At 36.6% G+C, this 20473-nt stretch overlaps 1 protein-coding gene across 1 annotated transcript in view; it reads right to left on the minus strand.

Moving 5' to 3' along the window:
* Window positions 1-1129: 1129 nt before the first annotated feature.
* IBR5 (indole-3-butyric acid response 5) overlaps window positions 1130-20473 on the minus strand; it is a 41890-nt gene continuing 22546 nt past the window's right edge. Inside the window, exons 3-5 of the mRNA XM_089452894.1 lie at window positions 2676-2733; window positions 2475-2581; window positions 1130-1945 (exon numbers count right to left, since the gene is read on the minus strand). Of these exons, the coding sequence (XP_089309020.1) occupies window positions 1650-1945; window positions 2475-2581; window positions 2676-2733 (461 nt within the window). The 3' untranslated portion in view covers window positions 1130-1649. The remainder of the gene's footprint in view (window positions 1946-2474; window positions 2582-2675; window positions 2734-20473) is intronic.

The following is a 20473-nucleotide window of genomic DNA, read 5'->3' on the forward strand; positions in this document are numbered from 1 at the left end:
TCTTGAATTTAGATACAAAACAGAACAAACTAATAGTTCAGAATAAGCACTCTACAGGACTGAGAAATCTATTGTCACCTCCAAATGCAAAAATTATTCACCAACAGTCCAAAAAGGTAATAGGGAGACTGCCCTTCTCTCATCATTTTCATATGGGAACGTTAATTTCGTATTGTTTAGCACATTCAGTCATGTTTACTGATAAAAATAGCAAGAATGATGAAAATTGTTAATGCCATGTCTGAAAAATTTAAAACCGTGCTTGGAATTTATGTTTGCCATCTTGTTTTGCATGAGATGCATATTTTTTCAATGATTCTCAGTCACTGAACGAGGAGACAGACTCATTCCCGTGACATGAGACGCATGATAAATACAGTGAATTTTCAGATAGTCACTCTTCTTTGCCCTCTTGATCCTAATATGCTAACTGCCTTGATTTTTGCTCATTCCCACTCGAATATTATCAGTCTATGTATAGTCAGCACTTGAAAGAAAAGAACCTAGACATTCTACCTCGGGCTGGAATGATGATGCGGAGCCCGCAAAGATCACATCATAGTAAAGAAGTTAAAGAAACAGAACTCAGGCCAATTTCACGTTCAGAACATGCCAACAGACCAAAACTACCTAGAGCTTCAATCTCTGAATGCAGTACGGAAAGTGACATTAGGATAATATAAAAGTACCAAACTATTTCTATATAGAGAATTTCAACCGACAAAACATATAGTAAATACAGAAAGTCCCAAGCAACCTCGACTGAGCCAACTCTCCATGTTATTTTACTTTCTTAAAATTCAAGACAACAATAATCTTAAATAGACAGTCTTATCATCAATACTTAACCTGTATAATCCTTGAAAACTGCTTCATTTATAACTTTCGTATAAAACCTTTTTAACAATTGTTGTGCATATCAACATTATTTTGCAAAATATATAGAATGTCAATACAACAAAACCTTAACATAAGCTCCGAAAGTCAGTAACATATATATATATATATATATATCAGCATAAACACAGATCAAACATAATAAAATAACATCAACTTCACTGTAATGGGATGCCAATGTTATTTGATTGTAATAATAAATTTAAAAACACAAACGTTGAACAGAAATATGTGACAGGATGAAGAAGCTAGTCCATACTGAATATATTTATATGAACAAAATTATTACATTCAAAAATGTTTTACATCAGTAGATGCCTAAATACAGGCATATTTTATGCAGGCGCGTAAATAGAAAATTTGATAATACAGGACCTTTGACCTTGATTTTAGATCAAGAAAGTCATGGATTTGATAATACTTGAATAATAAATGCATTGCAAACAAAACATGTGTGTACTATCCATCATTGAAAGACCAAGGAGCTCACCAAAGTTCATTGACTATTTGAAAGTTCAAGATCTAACAGGAGCCCTGATACAACTTACCTAATACCCTCAAAGCTGACAATTTAGGTTCTGTTATCATAACAAATCACCATCTTTTACCAGAACCCTATTAACATTGACAACCTTTGTACGACAAAAACTACCCAAACTGTGTGCATAACAGAGAGCCACTGTTTTCTGAATCAGTAAGCTCCCAACACTAATTAATACCGAACAACATTTTAATGTCCATAAAAGGAAATGTCAGGTGCTGTCCATGCTATTATCCATTGTTGTTGCTGTCACCGTACCTAAAGAATTACCATCTTGTCTAGTAGCTGAAAAGGTAAAGCCTCCAGAGCTAGGCATATTTGTTGCCCCAAGATTGAAATGTGCATTTGATGAAAGCTCACAGAAGGTTGGAGGTGTAACAGCAGCCTGGGTGTTATTTGGAAATCCAAACCCGAATGCTAGACCAGTTGAGGTTGTGAAAACTGGAGTTGACGAGGCATTCATTCCAAAAACTTCCATTTCATAATCTTGCAATTGTTTAAGTACAGCTGCAAAAGCAATATTACATAATTATTACTTACAAATAGAACTTTTAGTTATGTGCCTGAACCTTTCACATTGATAGAGATATAAATGAAATTCAAAACAAGTGATCACTGCAATATTCTTGACTTATACCATCTTTTCTCAATTTAACATGTGAGACTGAGAACCATTGCTGCTCTTGGCAGCAATTCCATTCTGAAAAAAGCAAAATTTTTACTTGCCATCTCAAATTCTTACATCTTCCAACAATAATTCCAAACAATTTTTGTTCTACTTCATTTCTTCAAATAGAGGAAATGCAAAACCCAAGAAAAACTAAAGCATTTGTCAATCAAGTGAGAATGGTAGCCTAACACTACATAAACATAAGTGGGCACTGAAAGCATACAATGAGATCAAGGCATACATAAGCTATTATGTAAATACTATTTAGCATTATCCCAATGCTTTGATTTAATATTTTATTGATAGGGATTCAAATTTCAAACAAAGATAGCTGAACATATATATTACTCTTTCGGACATATATACCTGGAGTCAAATTAATTGTTGGTCTCCTCTCCTTCACCCATTGATAGCTTTCTGCGAGTCTCCACCCCTTGTAGCGCATCAAATAGGCAATTACAATAGCAGGAGACCTGTTAAAGAAAGAAAAATGAAATCCCTCAAAGTCTTCTTGGCATAATTCAGGACAACACCTTGAACTGTATCTGTGCTTCATATCAAACTAACCTACTCTGGCCTGACATGCAATGTACAAGCACTCGAACTTGATCATTTCGGCATTGCTCTGTAAAACCCAGAAACCGAACTTATCAGAAAACATTTATACACACATATTATTTGAACACTACACAACAGACAAATCAAAGTTTACAAACCAATAATATAAATATTCTATTCTAATCGTTCACCAACTCTTGCACACTAAAAAGAAAACAAGAACTTGGAATAAGTAAAGGAATTTATTTGTTTCTAAAAAAAGCAGGTAAAAGATGTGGGTTGAGGTATAACTTTTACAGGTCAAGATATAAAGCATGCAAGTACCAAGTTGTAAGGCTAATGCAGTGATAATAATGCAATGGTTGTCTCCAGTAGGTGACTACACAATTACATGACTTCCACCCTTGGCTTTTGTCATACACTGCTGGCTTTTCTTCTGGTTTTGAATTTGAATAATGCTTCCCGTATAACAATATCAAACAAGAGGTTGATACCAGATGTTACACAGTACTCTGGTTGGTTAAATGATCATAAAAGCCAACATATCAGCTTTAGCTCCAACCTTCAATGAATCAGCAGCTGTTTTGAAATTTTCAACTCTACCTGCTTCCTACACCTCCAACTTGAATTTGAAAGCTGGCATTTCCCTAGATTGAGCTGGGAAGAATCATCATTTGAACTGCAAAGTAGATCTGAATCTCTTTTATAATAAGAATGGAAGACCTGCGAGTCAAATGGTTCACCGAATTCACTTGCAAAGTTGTCTGATAATACACTTGTCCATGAAAATTCTGCCTCTGATCTTCAGAAGAACCACAAAAAGGATTCAGCACTACAATCCAATCTCAAAATACAGGAGTCACAATCAACTCCAGGCATATGTTTCATCAACAATCATTTACTGTGAAGCACACGATGACTGTCTGAGCATCCATTTCTGTGCAGTCTAGCTTTGAAAGCCAAACTCATTAATTATCATCCACCCAATGAAAGACACTCCTTTTCCAGATGGACTGATATCTTTTGATTGGATTAAAGATCCATATTCAACTTTTCTCCCACCGTCTTGGTTATCTTTCATTTCGTTTATTTTACTTTTTGTTAACTCTTTTTGTTTTGATTTTCTTCGTCTTAGTTGCCAACTTAGATCCTAGAGATGTTTCTTGTAGCAATATTTTGATTAGACACAAGTCATTTTTCCTTGCAATTTAGTTATGCTCTTATGGACAAGATAACCATTGCATAGACATACACTGCTAAATTTTTCCACATCGTACCCTTGACATAGTTTAAACATTACTTCACACCAAAAGATTGGTATTAAATCCTTGGAGGTTTCACATATATATATATATACACTAGCAGTTATTGTTCTCTTCAGAAGTTAATGTCTGCAAACTCTGTGGAATTACTATGGAAAGCATGTTGATGCATGGTGGCATAAACATCTGTGTATATAAAAACTCAAAAATATTGATCACGCATTACAGATGTTTGATAAAAGAAGTTATATCATATGGAGATTGCAATCTGCAATTTCTGCAATTTCAATTGCAAGTTGCTTCCAGAGAAATAGTCCGCAGTTGCATTGATAGGCCGCCACTGCGAGTTGGGCAGGAGTAGCTTGTGGAGCGAACTACAAGAAATTAACAAAAAAAAATCACTGATACTTCTGAAGTGTTCGGGCAACACACGATTTCCAGGCAATGAGCAAGAAGGCTCTATGTAGCCTCAGGGAATGTGCAGGAAGCATACAGCAAAAGGCTAGGTAAGCAGCCACAGAGATACACTGGTACATGGCACTTATGACTGAAGCGATAGACTCATAAAGCATGGTTGGAAAGAACAGGTCTTCAGATCAGATTCCGCAAAAAAGGCAGAGACGTCCTCTAGTTCAGAGGGAGCAATTGCAGCAGTGGAGAACGTGGTAGTGTTGAAGACAAATCCAGGTGAACGGTGTTCTTCTAGAAGCACCTTCCTTGCTAAGAGGGAGTGTTGAAAATTGTAGCAAGAGATCTTTTGGCTTGTGCCTTAGCCAGAAAGACCGAGTTTGTCTTCCTTTGACCATGGATGAGTTCATGGAGTTTGTAAATTCATGCATAATGTTCGAGGACTAGTTATAAGGATTATTCCTTCAATTTGACTACAGATCGAGTGGCAGTTACAAATTTAGATAAAATGAATTGGAGCTTTAGTCTTTGATTGGGGAAAAGACGAGTTTACCTTTAGTTAACTTGTCATAAACATCTCGAGTTCTAAATTTGTACCTATCAAATTTAGCATGGATCGATCCTGTAAAGGAAGGACAAAGGCATAGATTCTTGTATGCATGAACTTTTGCGTGTGAGAACCTTGTTGTGAGAGCATACCTTGGAGGAGCCAATGCATTGTGATAGAAAGACTTCTTGTTACCATATTTGCTCTAGGATTTAGGAGGTTTTTCCTAAATAATAGGGGCCAAGACTGCACTAGGAAATAGGAGTAACTAGTGCAAGGAAATAGGGCCTGGCACGCTACAAGGAAGTAGGAGTAGAGGTCGAGGTTTTGTATGGTGTGTCCAGCTAGTATAGCGCGAGGATCAGTATATTTATTAACGTGATCAATTGCCCTATAAAAAATCAGATTGCTCAAAACACTACCAATAAAATTCTACAACAAAGAAGTTGGATTTCCCAAGAAAAATTATTGTCTCTTGTGTGATTGTGTTTTTTCTTTGTTTATTCCACTATTTATGTGTGTTAATAAATTCAGTGTCTCGATGAAAAGAAATCAGTTTCAGATTGTTCATCATAGCAGAATTTCATGGAATTTAGTAGGAAGGTCATGGTTGATAAAGAAGCAAAATGGAGACTCAAAAACAAAGCTCTCCAGCTCGCAAAATGTGATGGTAATACATAGTTTTCTCATTATATGCAATACATACAAAAAATGTAAACACTAATTGGATGGTTTCCATGAATGATGGGTCTATAGATACTATTTTCAAGGACATTGCTCAAATAAATGTTAAGCATTTTAATGAGATTTATAGGGAACAAAGCAGGATTACTATAGTTGAAGTGCCTAAAATGACAACATATTTTTCCAACATTAGTGAGGAAGATTCCAAATAGCAGTTACAAACAATTCTTCGTTCATTTCAAAAGGACAAAGGTTCAGGTCCTAGTGGATCGCCTATAGATTTTTTTCATCAACTTGCTTGAGACTATTAAAGAGGACTTACTAAGAGTTAATGAAGAGTCAAGGGCTATTGGGATGCTAACAACATTCAATTCTACCTCCATAGCCTTTAATCCCAAATCTAACAATCCTTCTTCATTTGAAGAATATAAGTCCAATTCTCTGAGCAATTGTATCTATAAAATTGTAGTAAAAATCAAAGTTAAAAGAGGACATTCCACCCAACCTTAGACATTGTAGCTCCAAATCTTTCAACAGCAAGTCACCCACAATCTAAGGCTAAGAATCAACAAGGTTCGGTGCCTATGTTGACTCTAATCACACAAGCAATCAAGTTCACATGATGTAATAGTCTACTCAAACATTCACACAACAATCTCGACTACCTAGCTCTCTTTCCCCTTTAACCTACACAACCCAAAGAAGGGAATCCCCTTCTCTACAATGCAGTCCCTCAAGCTATTATATTACTCACCAAGGCTCCAGTGTAGTCTGATCAAGATATCTCAATGTTATAAACTCTTGAGATTCTCAGTTGTGGACAGTTTTTCCTCAAAATGTGAATGCATCCATGCACTTAGGCATCCTTACATTGTTGAAAAATAACCAGTCTTCACATACATCCAACTAGCAATGGCTCTCTACTACAGAAATCGTCCTCACCAAATAGCAAGAACAAGAACGAAAGATCTGGAAAGAATGAGGAATCTTTTCGCAACCGTCAAAATATAGTTAATATATGAATGATCACAATACACCACATGGCTTCCTCAATGGGCTCATGTAACTCATTTTCCAAGCTAATTCAAATATGGATTTAATAAAATATTATAATTATGTCTAGCCCCTTTAGCTACCCCTCTCGTGAAATCATAGCCCCTTATAACTCTTGTATTTGTTCAACTGCAGCTGATCGTGTCTTTTATTATTAACATTCAAAAAATATTACATTGCTAAGCTCTTCACCCTCTCATCATGTGCCAACATCATGATTAATCTAGGATTAGAACTGGGGTATTACATCCCCCTCCCCCTTATTTTGGTATTGTCATTAATGCATATCACCATGCAGGTGTACATATACATAGAATTTTATAAAACTTCAAAAATGATTGTGAGTATGCCTCCCACATTGCATCTTCTAGCTCCCATGTCGCCTCTTCAGTGATATAGCATATTCACTAGACATTTACCAACCCTATGGAATTGTTCACAAGCACCATGACCTTCCTATGCAGTATACGCATTGGATGTACCTAGAAATCTCTTTCTAGCTCCATCCAAATCAATGTCCATGGCATGGTTAAGATCATACACATACTTTTTCAGCAAAGACACATGCAATACATTATGCACATTCATGGATGCAGAAAATGCAAGCATATATGCAACTAGTCCTATCTTATACAATGTTTTAAATGAACAACAAAATCTATCTGTCAACTTGTGACGATTGCCCAGCTTCAAGAAACTTTTTCTTAGGGTTCACTTTCAAAAACTCATGCTCTTGTACTTTACATATATTTTTGTCTTTCTACCATCTACATAGCTCTTCTATTATCGTGTATAGCATTTAAATTTGGCTTAACTTTAACCATCTACTCTTCCATCTCCTTGAGCAATTTTCACCCAATACTACTCTATCTGTTGGGTTATCCCAACTCACTAGAGTTGTGCATTTTCTGCCATATGAGCTTCAAATGGACTCATCTTCAGTGATGCCTAATAAACATTATTGTAAGAAAACTCAATCAAATGCAAATAATCCTCTGACTTGGATGGCTTGTACATCAATACATTCTTAACATGGCTTCAATCACTTGGTTGACTCTCTCTGTCTAAGGATGATATGTTGTGCTAAAATTCATATTTGGACCAAATCCTTTAAATACTTCTCTCCAAAAGTTTGAAGTAAACTTTAGATCTCTATCTAAAACATTTTCTTTTGGTATTCCATTCAATCTAACAACTTCATGTATAATTCCACGATATTTGATTTATTATGACTTAATTTCACTAGAGTAAAATGGGTAACCTTTGTCAATTTATCCCACCACCATTACTGAATCATGTTACCTTGTTGTCCAAGGAAATTTAGTTATAAAATCAATGCTTACCACTTTCCAACCCCACTATAGCATTAACAACAATTGTAGCAAACCTACAAGGTATCCATGCTCAGCGTTCACTCCTTAACATTCCATGCACTTGGCTATGTAATCAACCACATCCTTTTCCATTCTCGGCCAAAAGTATTGGCTTCTTATTCATCCAACTAATGCCATAAAGATCTAAATCTTGAGACATTCTCTAGCGTTGGCCAAATAGTGAATCCCCTCCCGCTAAAAGGAACACTTGCTCGACTTGACATACAATGAATGCTCCCTTAACACTTGCAGCACCAACTTCAAATGATGCTCGTGCTCTTCCGCTCACTTAGAATAGATAAGTATCTCATCCAAGAACACAATGACAAACTTATCCATATAATTTCTAATATGCCATAATCAAACATATAAAGGCAACTTATGGATTAGTCAATCCAAATGGAAACACTACAATTTCACAATGCTCACACCTAGTTCCAAAAGTTGTCATATTGGTGTCTTCTTCCTTAATTCTCACCTAATGATCTTGATCTCAATTGCTCCTCTTAGTTGTTCAAAGAGGTCGTCAATTATGGGTAGAGGGTTTATTCTTCACTATGGCTTTATTCAACTATCTAAAGTCAATGAATAGCCTGGATGTTCCACCCTTCTTTTCACAAAAAGAATCGATGCTTCCCAAGATGAGACACTTGGGCATATGTACCCTTTCCTCAACAACTATTCTAGGCTTACATTTGTAATTCATTTAATTCTTGTGTGCTCATTTTATAAGGATTCCTTGATATTGGGGTGTTTTTGGGCACTAGATCAATAGAGAAGACTATATTCCTCTACGGCAACAATCCTAGTCATCAAATATATCCTCCAACTCCTACAACACTAAAAAAATACTCAAATCTTAGTCCTTTGGTCTAGTCTGGTTGTTCCACATAAGCTTCATACAATTGACATCCTTTCTTGAAACATATCTTCAGTTGTAAGGCTAAAATATCCATTTATATAAATGGGTCATAAAATTCCCTACACAATGCTCTACTTTCCTTCTTCATCAAGACAAATGAAAGTCTTGTTATGGCAATCTTAGACAGCATGATGTTTGTCTAGGAAATCCATCCTGATTAGAATATCATAAGATCCCAATGGTATGACATTCAAATCGAGATCTAAATGTAATCCATTTCGAGTACATTCTATTGGATAGACTTGGACAATCTTGTCAATCCTTTTCGTTCCAGTGGCTAGCTGAACCAACTGTGATCTTTCAAGCTTACTTTTCATTTAATAAAATATGTCCACTTACCTAGGATCAATGTAACAATGGCTTGTTGCTAAGTCAATTAAAATAGCAACAGGATGATTTCTAATCTTACCTTCCATGTCAATCATATGAGACTGGTGTTCTACCTGTCGATCCTCTAGGGTTGCATATATCCTTAAAATATTCATGTCCATTGATGATTATTGTAATGGATAAGTAATTGTGCAGAGGCTAAGTGTCAAGCATGTAGGAGTCGTCAAAAACTTCTCTAGGTACATGCTTACTATTAGGATTCTTTCCTAGGTCTAAATTAGGAAAAGCACATTAATTAATTAATTAATTAATGTTGGCTTCATGCTAAGGTTTTCTAAAGAAAAGTGAATTATTCCCTTTAGTGAATTAAATCTAAACTCTGTCGTTGATCTCACATGAGTTAGGATAAAATCCTATCCATCCATCACTAGGAGATTTAGGGTTAGGCATTTAGCTCAATGAGAAATTACAAAAGAAAGCCTAAGGAGACGAGGAAGCCACGTCAAATCGCTGAGAGAATGATTTTCTCACGTGACAAGTGAGAAACTCAAGGCTAACAAGAAAGAAGTGTTGCAACAAGGATTTTTAGAGAAGGAAACTTGTGAAGGTCGAGTTGTCGAGCACCGGATTTGCAAACGGTCAAGACTTAGCTAGCACAAGTTAAGGCTTGCACAGGGAGTTTGTACTAGTTACTACTAGGTTGAATTCGAGAGGATCATTCAATGCATAGGGTCGTATGAGGGCCAGCTAGGAGAGAGGAAGGTTGAGTTTGTAGATTGCAAATTTTCAGTGAGCCAAGTTTTTAAGGGGGCGAGCTTTTCCAAGGGGAAAGATTTTCCAGGTTCTATTGTTGTATAAAATTTTGTAATTCTCAATGGGCCATTTTCCTTGTAAAGGAGCCCTTATTTATTTTAAGTAATAAAGCAAAGAATCGGCTGGAAAGTTTTATAATTTTATGCTATGTGATTGATTTTCTACTTGTGCCTTAAGCAAATTCTATTGTTAAATATCAATGTATTTTTATTCAACAATTCAAAAAATAATTTATTGTGTTAAATATATATTTTTTGGGTAATTGCTTGGGATATAAATGAGATCTAGTATTCAGGAATTAGAGGGCAATCTTAGTACATGTGATATCCTTCATATACCCAACATATGATTGGTGGTCTTCCCCTTTTACCAAGGTAGTCTATCATTTTGAATTCAACTTGAACACACTGATTTTGTTAATATGTATTCGGACTATTTTTATTGAATGAAGGTTTGAATCCCTTCTTCCTCTGATCCAATTTCCCCTTCTTATCCTTTCAATACTTTTGATAAGTCTCTTTGCATTTGATTTGCTCATGCATGTACTTGGCTTTTCTAATGGTTTCTACCAGAGCCTTGGGTTCATCAAATCGAATTTTGTCTTTATAAAGATATAGCAGTCCACTAAAGAACGTCTAAATTTTCACCTACTCATTGATAAAGCCCACATACCTCAAAAACTCCCAAAACTTCTTTTCATGTGCCTCTGTTCATGTTCCCCAACTTGAGTTCAAAAAACTCTTGCATCTTCTTATCATTAGTGCTCTGAAAGATATTGCTACTGAAAATATTTCTTGAACTGCTTCCAAAAAATATTTTTCTCATCGATGTGCTTGACTCACTTCAACTGGTCCCCCCACATAGAGGCTTTCCCTAGTAGATGAGATATGGCAATTCTAACTTCTATATTAGATGAGTAACCATGTAGCTGAAAATATTTTCTGATTCCAAACAACCAAGTTTCAGCATCATCTCCTCTTTTGTTTTCACTATAAAAAGGTTGATGGCTTAACATTTCTAAGCTCATATCTTCTTCTCTAATGCCTAAAAGGGAATACTTCTTGGCTGCTCCGTGACTCTTTAGATGCATAAAACTTCCTAACTAGATGTGTAGGTGAGTAGTGCTGTCTTTGAGCTCTATTAGCACTTTTTGAGTGCCTATATCCTCTGTAGTTATCCCTCCTTGCATGAGTTCTAACTTCTTCCTTACATCTTGAACTAACCCATTCTTCATTTGTCTTTGCAGCTGATTTAGACTTAAAGCAACTACGTATTTAATTGATTTTGTTCCTCCTATGCTCTTATTATACTTTCATTATCAGATCTATAACTTTGCACTTCCATCTTCAAACTCCTCATAGTATCTACCAACTCTACTAGCTCCACTCCAAGTCTACATCCCTTTCATGATTATAGGCTCTTAGTGTGTCTTCTATGTTTCCAAACTATAATTCCTGAGCTAGGTTTTGTTCAACTTGTACCCCCTAATTTTGGAAAATGTATAAGCAACCATTGTTTTTAGAAATTATGCTTACCGTAAAATTTTCATTAATTAAGCTATAGCCTACAGGACATTCTTCATTTCAATTCATCAAGATTACAAATGCACTAAACTATATTCTAATACTTTAGACACATTCTCCTATGGTTCATCTTTCCAATGACTATACTCCTGCCTCATTCTGCTTTCTGAGCTAAACTTTACAATCTTATGAAGTTTGTTGTTTCTACTCCATTGTGTCCCCTTTCCACTATGTAATTATTCCTAAAGGTTAACTTCAACCACCTGTAGAAGGAAATCCATCACGAACGAAGAAATAATTTATATCAGGCAGAAATACGATTCTTAAATGTGAGTACACCACAACTTTCAAATTGCAAATCTGATGCTTCAGTCAAATTTTATATTGATTTAGAATTTTCAACTTTGCTCTTTTTACATTTTTCCCAAACTCAATTTTCTGCAAAAATTGCTATCTCCCGAATGTAGCAAAACTGAAAAAACATTAGTAAGACAAAGTTGTCCAGAATAGATAATGCCAAGTAAAAAGATTTTTCCAAATTTTGCTTCTCTTCCAAAACCCTTGGAATTTGGCCAAAATCCCAACTAGGTAACTGTTAGTTTTTGTAGCATCGGATGGTTTTCTAGTCTCGAGACTTTGTGGAGAGGCTAAAACAAAGGAGTTCTCCAAAACCCAGAAATCGTTTCTGGAAATTCCACCTAGAGATGGCTCAATTAAATTAATTGACCATAATTAAAAAATTCCTAAGTCTAACTTAGGAAAAGTGGTTAATTAATAGGAATTAATTGAGAAAGGTGAGAATTCTCTAGAAACTCACACAGATTGACTTGGAGATGATCTCAACCATCGATTAAGTTTTAATCGTGGCCGTTGGAGTCCCAACTGGAGATTATAAGAAGAGCTCAATGGGTAGATGCTACCAGTGCAAATACTCAGTGATCTAGGCAATTCAATTTTCCAGTGTTGGTGATTCAATAGGAGAAATTGAGTCAGAGATCGAGTAGCAGGTAGCAGAGGGGCAGCATAGCAATATTCCAGAGGAGTTTCCAGTTCCGAAGAGTCAAAAAGAGGAGGCCAAAATTATTCTTCAGGATGCAACACAGGGACTGCGCAGTTGTTTTAGCAAAGCAATTCGATTTGGCTGAAGGGAAGGTCGTTTTCAGTTCCAGAGGCCAAGAAGATTTTCCAGAGTGCCACAGAGACAATTTCCCAGTCAGCAGCACGCAGGACGGCTTGATTGGCAACAGTTCTGGGTTGAGCATGAGAGGATCTGTGAAGAGGTGACGTAAGGCCTGCGCAGAGGGTTTGGACAGCTAGCTTTTCAGAGGCAGTTAGGTGTCAAGATTGCTTAGAGAGAGGGTAAAATACCTCAGTATATTTTTTGCAGTATTTCTCTTAGAAAGAATCACCAGTTTGGCCACATTTTATTGTACTCAGAAATTTTGCTACTGCATACTAATAAAAACCCTCACTACTGCACCGTCTTTCCCACAATGGGTTTTTTCTAGGGACATTTGTCCAAAAATAACGATGTCATAATTTTTGTGTGCTATAGCATTTCTTAGTTTCCTGCATTTTTATTTCCACAAAATTTATTTTATTTTATGAAGAAATTGCAGTGTGATTAATTCAATATTAATCACAAAATTAATATATTGAATAATCAATTAGGAGAATTAATTCCAGTTGCTACACTTCAAGAAATTTTCACAGTAACCCCTAGAAGAAAATTTTCTCCCATTCTGATTAGGTTGCCAACCAACAACCCTACATAATCTACAAATACCTAGCCTCAAAGGTCCTTCATCAATGCTCTAATCAATGCTTTGTGACATCTCGCTTACTTATCAAATGAATATGAGTCATACATTATAAAGTACACTAACCATTTTTTTAATCAAGTGCTTTCATTTAATGTTTAAAGGCATTCTAGTATGGATCACAGGTTGAATTGGATACTTGACCACTTTTGGTTGTATTCTTGTTCCCATGCTTTACCTTGACGGTTATCCCCAGTCCCCAGTCCAATGTAACCTTCTTTGAGGCCTTTCTTTCCATTGTCCAACAAGAGAACAAATAGGAGGCACTAATTGATGTCGTGTGTCCATGGTAATCCATAATTAACACATTTTGTCTAGCCCTATATCCAAATCCCATATTCAAGTTGATTGCTATCTATAACCAGTACTGGCTCCCTGTTTTCCTCATTCTTAAGTGGGCCTGGAAACTTGGCCCTAAGAGGTTGATGTAGCAGAAAGAAAGGAAAGAACATGAACCATGATTATAAAATGCACAAAATTGGTTGGGATTGGTACACGGACAGAAACCTGAGCTCTACCCCACTCATTAACCCTCATCCAGTTCCTAGCTAATGCATGAAAAAATTAAAATGAAAGGAATTTTGATATCCTACGCTCGATAAACAATGAATCAATTCATCAGGGGTGATTGATGCATAAATAAAAGCTTGTGACCCAACTTATGTAAGACAGAAAAATCATTAAAGGTGCACAAGACGGATGGTAAAAATAGGTCAAGCAAATGGGTAACCCAAGTTCCACAATTGCTCCATGTTCACATTATAATGTTAAGATTAATGGTATTTCATAGTCGGTACACAAATCCTAGCATCTTCCATGAAGTAAACCCCCACCATACCACTATCCACTTGCACCTGCTAATTGATGGGTCGGCCTAAAAATTGTTCATCCCCTTAGGATTGGAAGCACCTAATAGGGCCTCTAGATAATCGTCCTTTATCTAAGTGTGGTACCATGTTTACAAACCCTATGCTAGAAAGATTATTGAAGATGATGCTTGTGTGAAATAATAATTTGCTTTTGTATTATATATGGTCCATTATGATACCCTTATGGTTACTTTACCTATGATGGTGATCTCACTTGATTTTAAGGGTATGTTTCAAACATTTTTTCCCAGATACAGTTGTTATCCCTAGAGGGATTGATTGAAACTTCTCTAACACTTCAAATATGAAGTCTAACCCCACTTGACGACCCTTAGAGGAACCATATCTAGGACATTGACCACTTTGATAAGAGCATTGACCTTGGGATGTATCCAACATTGATGATGATCTCCTCCTCTCCCTCCAAACAAAGCCTGAAGCACTACTCACTAAAGCCAGGACATAGCCTAGAAAGAAGATGAACCCCAGAGACCACAATACACCCAAAGGATGGCATCACACCTTTCTCATAGGCATTGCCCAATTCATGGACCAGTTTGATGATGATGATGACTTGAGATTCCTCTGGGAAGGATGGTACACCTTTCTAGATGATGATGGCATGCCCTAGCCTTTGACATCACCCTCATGAGGCCTAGAGTGATGATGTGGGCTTGGTTGATCATGATATCTTGATGAGGGAGGTCTTGCTTGATGATGCATACTTGATGAGGAGATAGCTTTGAGCGAGGAGCACCCATGTAACCCATCCTTAGCACCTTTTCAATGGTGATCTTCACCATTAAAGGGTAACATCGCCCGTGAAGGACCTTTTGCTCACATTCGCGTATTAAAAGGATGCTTTTGTTTTGTTTATTCATTGAGATATCTATCTTTTAGGTCAACTTGTGACCTACTTAACTTGTAAAAACTTAAAATATTATTTTCAAAACAATGATTTGTCTTATAGAGGATAAAATTACTTAAGGGATTTTCTCTCAGAATGATGAAGTGATGTTATGGTGAATTGTGCTATTTTATTGTATCTTCTTCCATTTTGCAATGTTATCGAATTAGGGTTTCTATGAAGTCTTCATAATATATTGAATATTTTATGGCTCTAAACTCCTTTGCAAGATTTGGCTCCTAGTATCCATCAATGAAACTCATAACAGTGTTTGTTGACCTTAAATCTCCAATTGATTGAAAGCCAATAAGGTTTTATTGAGAGTTCCTCTGTCTTAATCAAGGTCTTCCACCTTTGACCTCTCCTTTTTTACTTCATATACCCAACAGTGATAAAGGCACTAATCTTTGTGTCAATATTTAAAAACAAAATATTCTTCTTTTTTTATGGTAAACAAGGATTAAGTTATAGCAAAATACGCATTTAATAGCATAAAATACCTCAAATATCATATTCTTAGGGTGACGCTTTGCATCCCTTAAATTCAAAATGGAAAAATAACATTTTTATGCATTTTTTGGCCATATTTCTAGCGCTGACATCTAGGGTTTAGTAGTAGTTTTGTGCATTTTCAGTGATTTCCAACCTTTGATAATTTATTGTTTATCAATAATTGGGGAATTGTGTTCCTACTACTATCATAAATTATGCATGTTGTAATTAATCCTTATTATAAACCCTTATTTATAACAGTAATCATTCAATTGAGGTAGCATGTGTTTGGGATTTGTTTCAGCATCTCCAGGACTTATCTTAGCCCTCTAGACTTAGCCATAAGTTCTTTGAACTTGCTATCTCACTTCATCGAGAACCACACCGTATTGAATATTATTTTGGAGTGTTTAATTAGTAGTGTCTTTAGAGGGTGTTAACCACTAAGTTGTACCTAGCATAAATGAAGACCCCATGGCCCAATGTACAAGGCACCTATCAGATTTGTTCAAGAGTAGAAGTCCAATGGGGCAAACTTTGCCCCTTCTTCTCTCTCTTGTATCTTCTTCTCTCCATGCAAATTTTGTACCCCCACAGGGGAATTATAATAAATGACACTAGCATGGTGAATATATGTAACAAGCTTAGACCCTTGGAGTAAGGAACTCACTCGAGAGTGTTTTTTTCACTAGACTAATTATTTTCCACTTTTTAGCGATAAATAGCTAGTCAAGTTTTTTCACTCATAACCTCCAAAGTTGGAGTGCGTCTTAATAGTTGGACAGTGAGTGTGTTTCTAAGTCTAGGGTCAATGTATATTGCCATGCTACGAATTTCCCAAAGTCTCACGAAACTGCATTAGGTATTTTTAGGGATTTTTAATAATTAAAAATTCCTCGCAAAATGGGAATTTTTAATTAAAATTGTATGTAATAATTAAAAAGTGGCACTAGGAAATGTTGTATGGCATGTGAGTACTCAAAATTCATACTCAGAGTACCAACATTATCCTCATACCCACTTTGGAGTCCAAAAAATAAATATTTCCTCACCAAAATTCACTTTTACTCAAAAGAAGAAAAAAAGACAAGGAAAAACAAGAATTAATAAACTAGGGACACATTAAAAACATGTTCTCAGTCACACCCAACAGAATGCTTGAAGCGTTGTTCAAACTCCCTCACTGGAAACCTTGGATAATCAACTTGGCCAAACAACTCATCTTCTTGAACGTCCCAAGCAAGGATCGCCATGAAGACCGAAATGCAATTATCAATTTTATGAATGATCTCCAACATAATCAATGGCATATGCAAGATTGGTCGATCCATCTCCAGAGAGGTCAAGTAAGAATCCAAGAGAAATTGGACCACCTTGAAGGTCGTCTTGCACACATGGAGAAGCATGTCCACTATGACTTTAAACCCCTTTGTCTTCGAGTTCTGGTCCCAGTAATCCTGCTCCAATTAATTCTTTTGAATTTTAATGGTTGTAGGTTGCATTTTGATTTTAAACTTTTTCTGCTTTATCTAGTCTGTCAATATCTGGTTATTAAGGATGTTCAGACGATTGGTTATTTGTTTTTTATTACATCTGTTGGCCAACAAATCTAGTAAGAGTGAGGCCAACAGACTTTTGAACAAATGTAATCATTGTTTTTATTTTGCTAGTCAATAGAAATAGTTTGACTTACAAAAAAACATGTTCCCAGTCAAAGGAATGCCACAACTTGTCAAGTAAAGGACTTGACATCCAAAGGCTAACTTAAAGAGTTGAGTTGGAGACCATATAGGAAGGTTGAGTTTGCCCATGCGGAGGCCGATTTCTCTCCTACCATTGAAGGTCGTGTTTGCCCATGTGGAGGCCAAGTTACCAATTGGAAATGACAACGGGTTGGAAGATGTGACGTGTGAAAAGGAGTTGAGGTTAAGGCCTATTTAGGCCAAGTTGAAATGGGGAGTTCAATCATCCTTTGTCCCCTCTCTAACTGCAGATCACTTACACATGTCTACGTTGCCAACAAACAGAGATACAAAGCTCCTATCAATCCACGAAACAACTATAAATTAACTTGGAGTGGGGTTGATCCATGTGGAGTATAGCCACGGTTAAGTGGGTCATGACTCCTCATCTGCTACACTTGGTAGATTTCTCCCATACACACCAGCAAAAGGATCCACGCATCTCTCTACAGGATCTATACACTACCACTTATAGCCTACACGCAACAATCCACTCGACACTTGTTTTAGCTCGATTCTACTTGGGAATTTTCACTCAGCCACTTGGTCTAATTCGTTGGCTCCTTGGGATTGTCATCCATGACACTTGTTAACAGTGTTTTCATTGGGATTTGCTCCCAAATTCATATAAATTGTACCCCTAACTCTCATTACTCTATAGTGCTGGAAGCTTGAGCTTGGGTAATTGTTAGCAAATTGCTTTTGTAATTTTCATATCATTCATCAATAAACAAAGACTTTGGAGGTCTAATGGTGCAAGATTTGTGTGGTGTGCATTGAGCTTATTGGAGGTAACTTGTATGTATTTTTTATGTTGAATTTGCTTTCAATTTTGTAGCTTAGGCCCTAGCTAGGGGCATTGTTGTCCAAGGAGAAGGCCATAAGTGTTTATTGCCTTCTTGGCTTGCTTATATTCTAGGCTTGATTAGGACATGCATATTCTCGGTTGAATAGCATGTCTAATCTTGTCATTATGTAAGCAGTCACCTATGCTACTAATGTTGTTGTGCAAGTTTTCTTTTAGTGTGATACAGGTTACTCTCTAAGCTTGGAGTTGGCCACATTCTTGATTGAATCAACCACCTTCAAGCCATTTGCAAAGCACTATTCCCACCACACCAAGCGCTCTCCAAACGGCTATCAAAAGGATCTCAAGAGGCCTTCAAAGATCACCCAAACTTTCTCCTTCCATCCTCATTTGATTATCACATATTTCTTGGTTCTTTTGTTGCACTTTACATTGTCACATCAAGCATCTAAAGCTTTATTTGGATAGTTGTCTTAATAGCAGTCCTTCTTGCTAAAAAAGACCAAGTCCCCTTAGCCTTTCCCTAGCAAATTAGAGTAGGAATTTGGAAAGATTAATTGTAGGGATTTTACATAGTTTTTGTTTGCTAACACATGCTAATTTTTTCATGTATTTCTAATCTCTTTTTCATCATATTCCGTGCTAATTGTTTGCTGATTTTTAGCAGGTCCTTGCCATAACAAGGGGAGATGTTGGCAAATTTTCGTCAACATTGAGGATTTGGAGCATCCAAAGAATATATACAACGTCCTACCTTGCCAAGCAAAACCCACCATTGTAACCTCTTCAAGAGCTTCTTTTTCCCTTTCATATTTCAAGGGAATCCATTTGTAACTCTATTAATCATTCTTCATCCCTTTACTCGTAAGGGGTCTCTTCTTCTCTTGATCTTGATCCCTTATTCATGAGGGATTTCATCAAGAATTGTAACCTTTCTTGGGAGTAAGGGGATTTCCCCTAAGCATCCCTCCCCATTTGGGGTTCTTCTTGTGGTGGTGCTTTTTGTGGTTCGCTATTATAATTGGATTTTAAAATTAACTTAAGAGTAAATAATCACATTATAACGTTAGAGTAGGTTGCAAGTTTCCTTCATTTCATGCAAATTAGTTTAGTTCCATTTCATTTAGTTTGAATAATCAAATTGCAATCTAGATAAATTTCTTTTCTTGTTCTTAGATTAGACTACTTGTAATTTTTTAGCTTTATAGCTAGATTCCATTTCCTGTTATTAGTTAAATTTCATTTTCTTGCAAAAAATAACAAACCTCTAGCAAGTTCCAACGGCTCGCTGGTTGAAGTAAATTAACTAGAGACCCTTCCGCTTCTATGTCTTCTTATTCTAAGACTGGGGGAAACTGGTGAACGCTTGACTTGAGAAGTAAGGCTTTGGGCTTGTTCCCTTAGTGGTTTGACTTGTCGACTCTTAGTTTAATAAAGCCTTAGTTTATTTTGTCTCATAAGGCCCACCCCCCTTGGCTTCATTAGGAGTTAGCCTAGATGGAGGAGTTGAGATTTGAGCGACAGCTACTCAACTCGAGACTTGCCCCCAAGGCCACCCCAAGTGGAGTTAAAGATTTTCTCCATGTTAACCTGCGTGTGGATTTAGGCGACAACATAGGGTATTTAGCCTAGGAATGCTTGGGTGAATTAATCTTGAAGGCCTATTGGGGAAGCCTCTTGGGGAAGCCTCCTTTGTGGGGATAACATCCATCCACAAAACAGTAGGCCAACAACCACTAAGGTGATAGTGGTGCTTTATCTCATTATTGCCCCTAACCTGGAGTACATAGTAAGGCTTTGCACTAGGTTGTTAGATTCTGCGATAACGGGACTCACTACAAAAATTTCATCAATAAGAGATTTTTTCAGAGAATGACTATGTTTTTCAAAAATCACTAACTTGCTAAGCAAAATTAGCTAGTGACCCTCAATGGCACTTTTGTAGCCCTTCCCACTATGGATTTAACCCCAAATTTTCACTTGATTTGTAATTAATATGCTCTTGTTATGGCCAAACAAGTTTTAGTTCCAAAATATTTTTTACACCATCATTTGGCTGTCATGGAAATTGGGTAATGTGTCACTCATGTCCACTTGCCATCCCTTGATTCAATCATGTCATCATCTCCCTTGGTGAGTTGAAGAATCCATTGATAGTCACCCAATTTCTCCCATGGTTGGTTGCCCACTTTTTTCCATTAGAGGTTGCCAAATTCTTCTTCCATAACTTACAAAAAGCACCTCAACGATCCCA

Source organism: Pinus tabuliformis, chromosome X (assembly GCF_031772625.1).
Source record: "Pinus tabuliformis cultivar Carrire ecotype Pingquan chromosome X, CPIR1, whole genome shotgun sequence".
In the NCBI taxonomy this organism is placed as follows: domain Eukaryota; kingdom Viridiplantae; phylum Streptophyta; class Pinopsida; order Pinales; family Pinaceae; genus Pinus; species Pinus tabuliformis.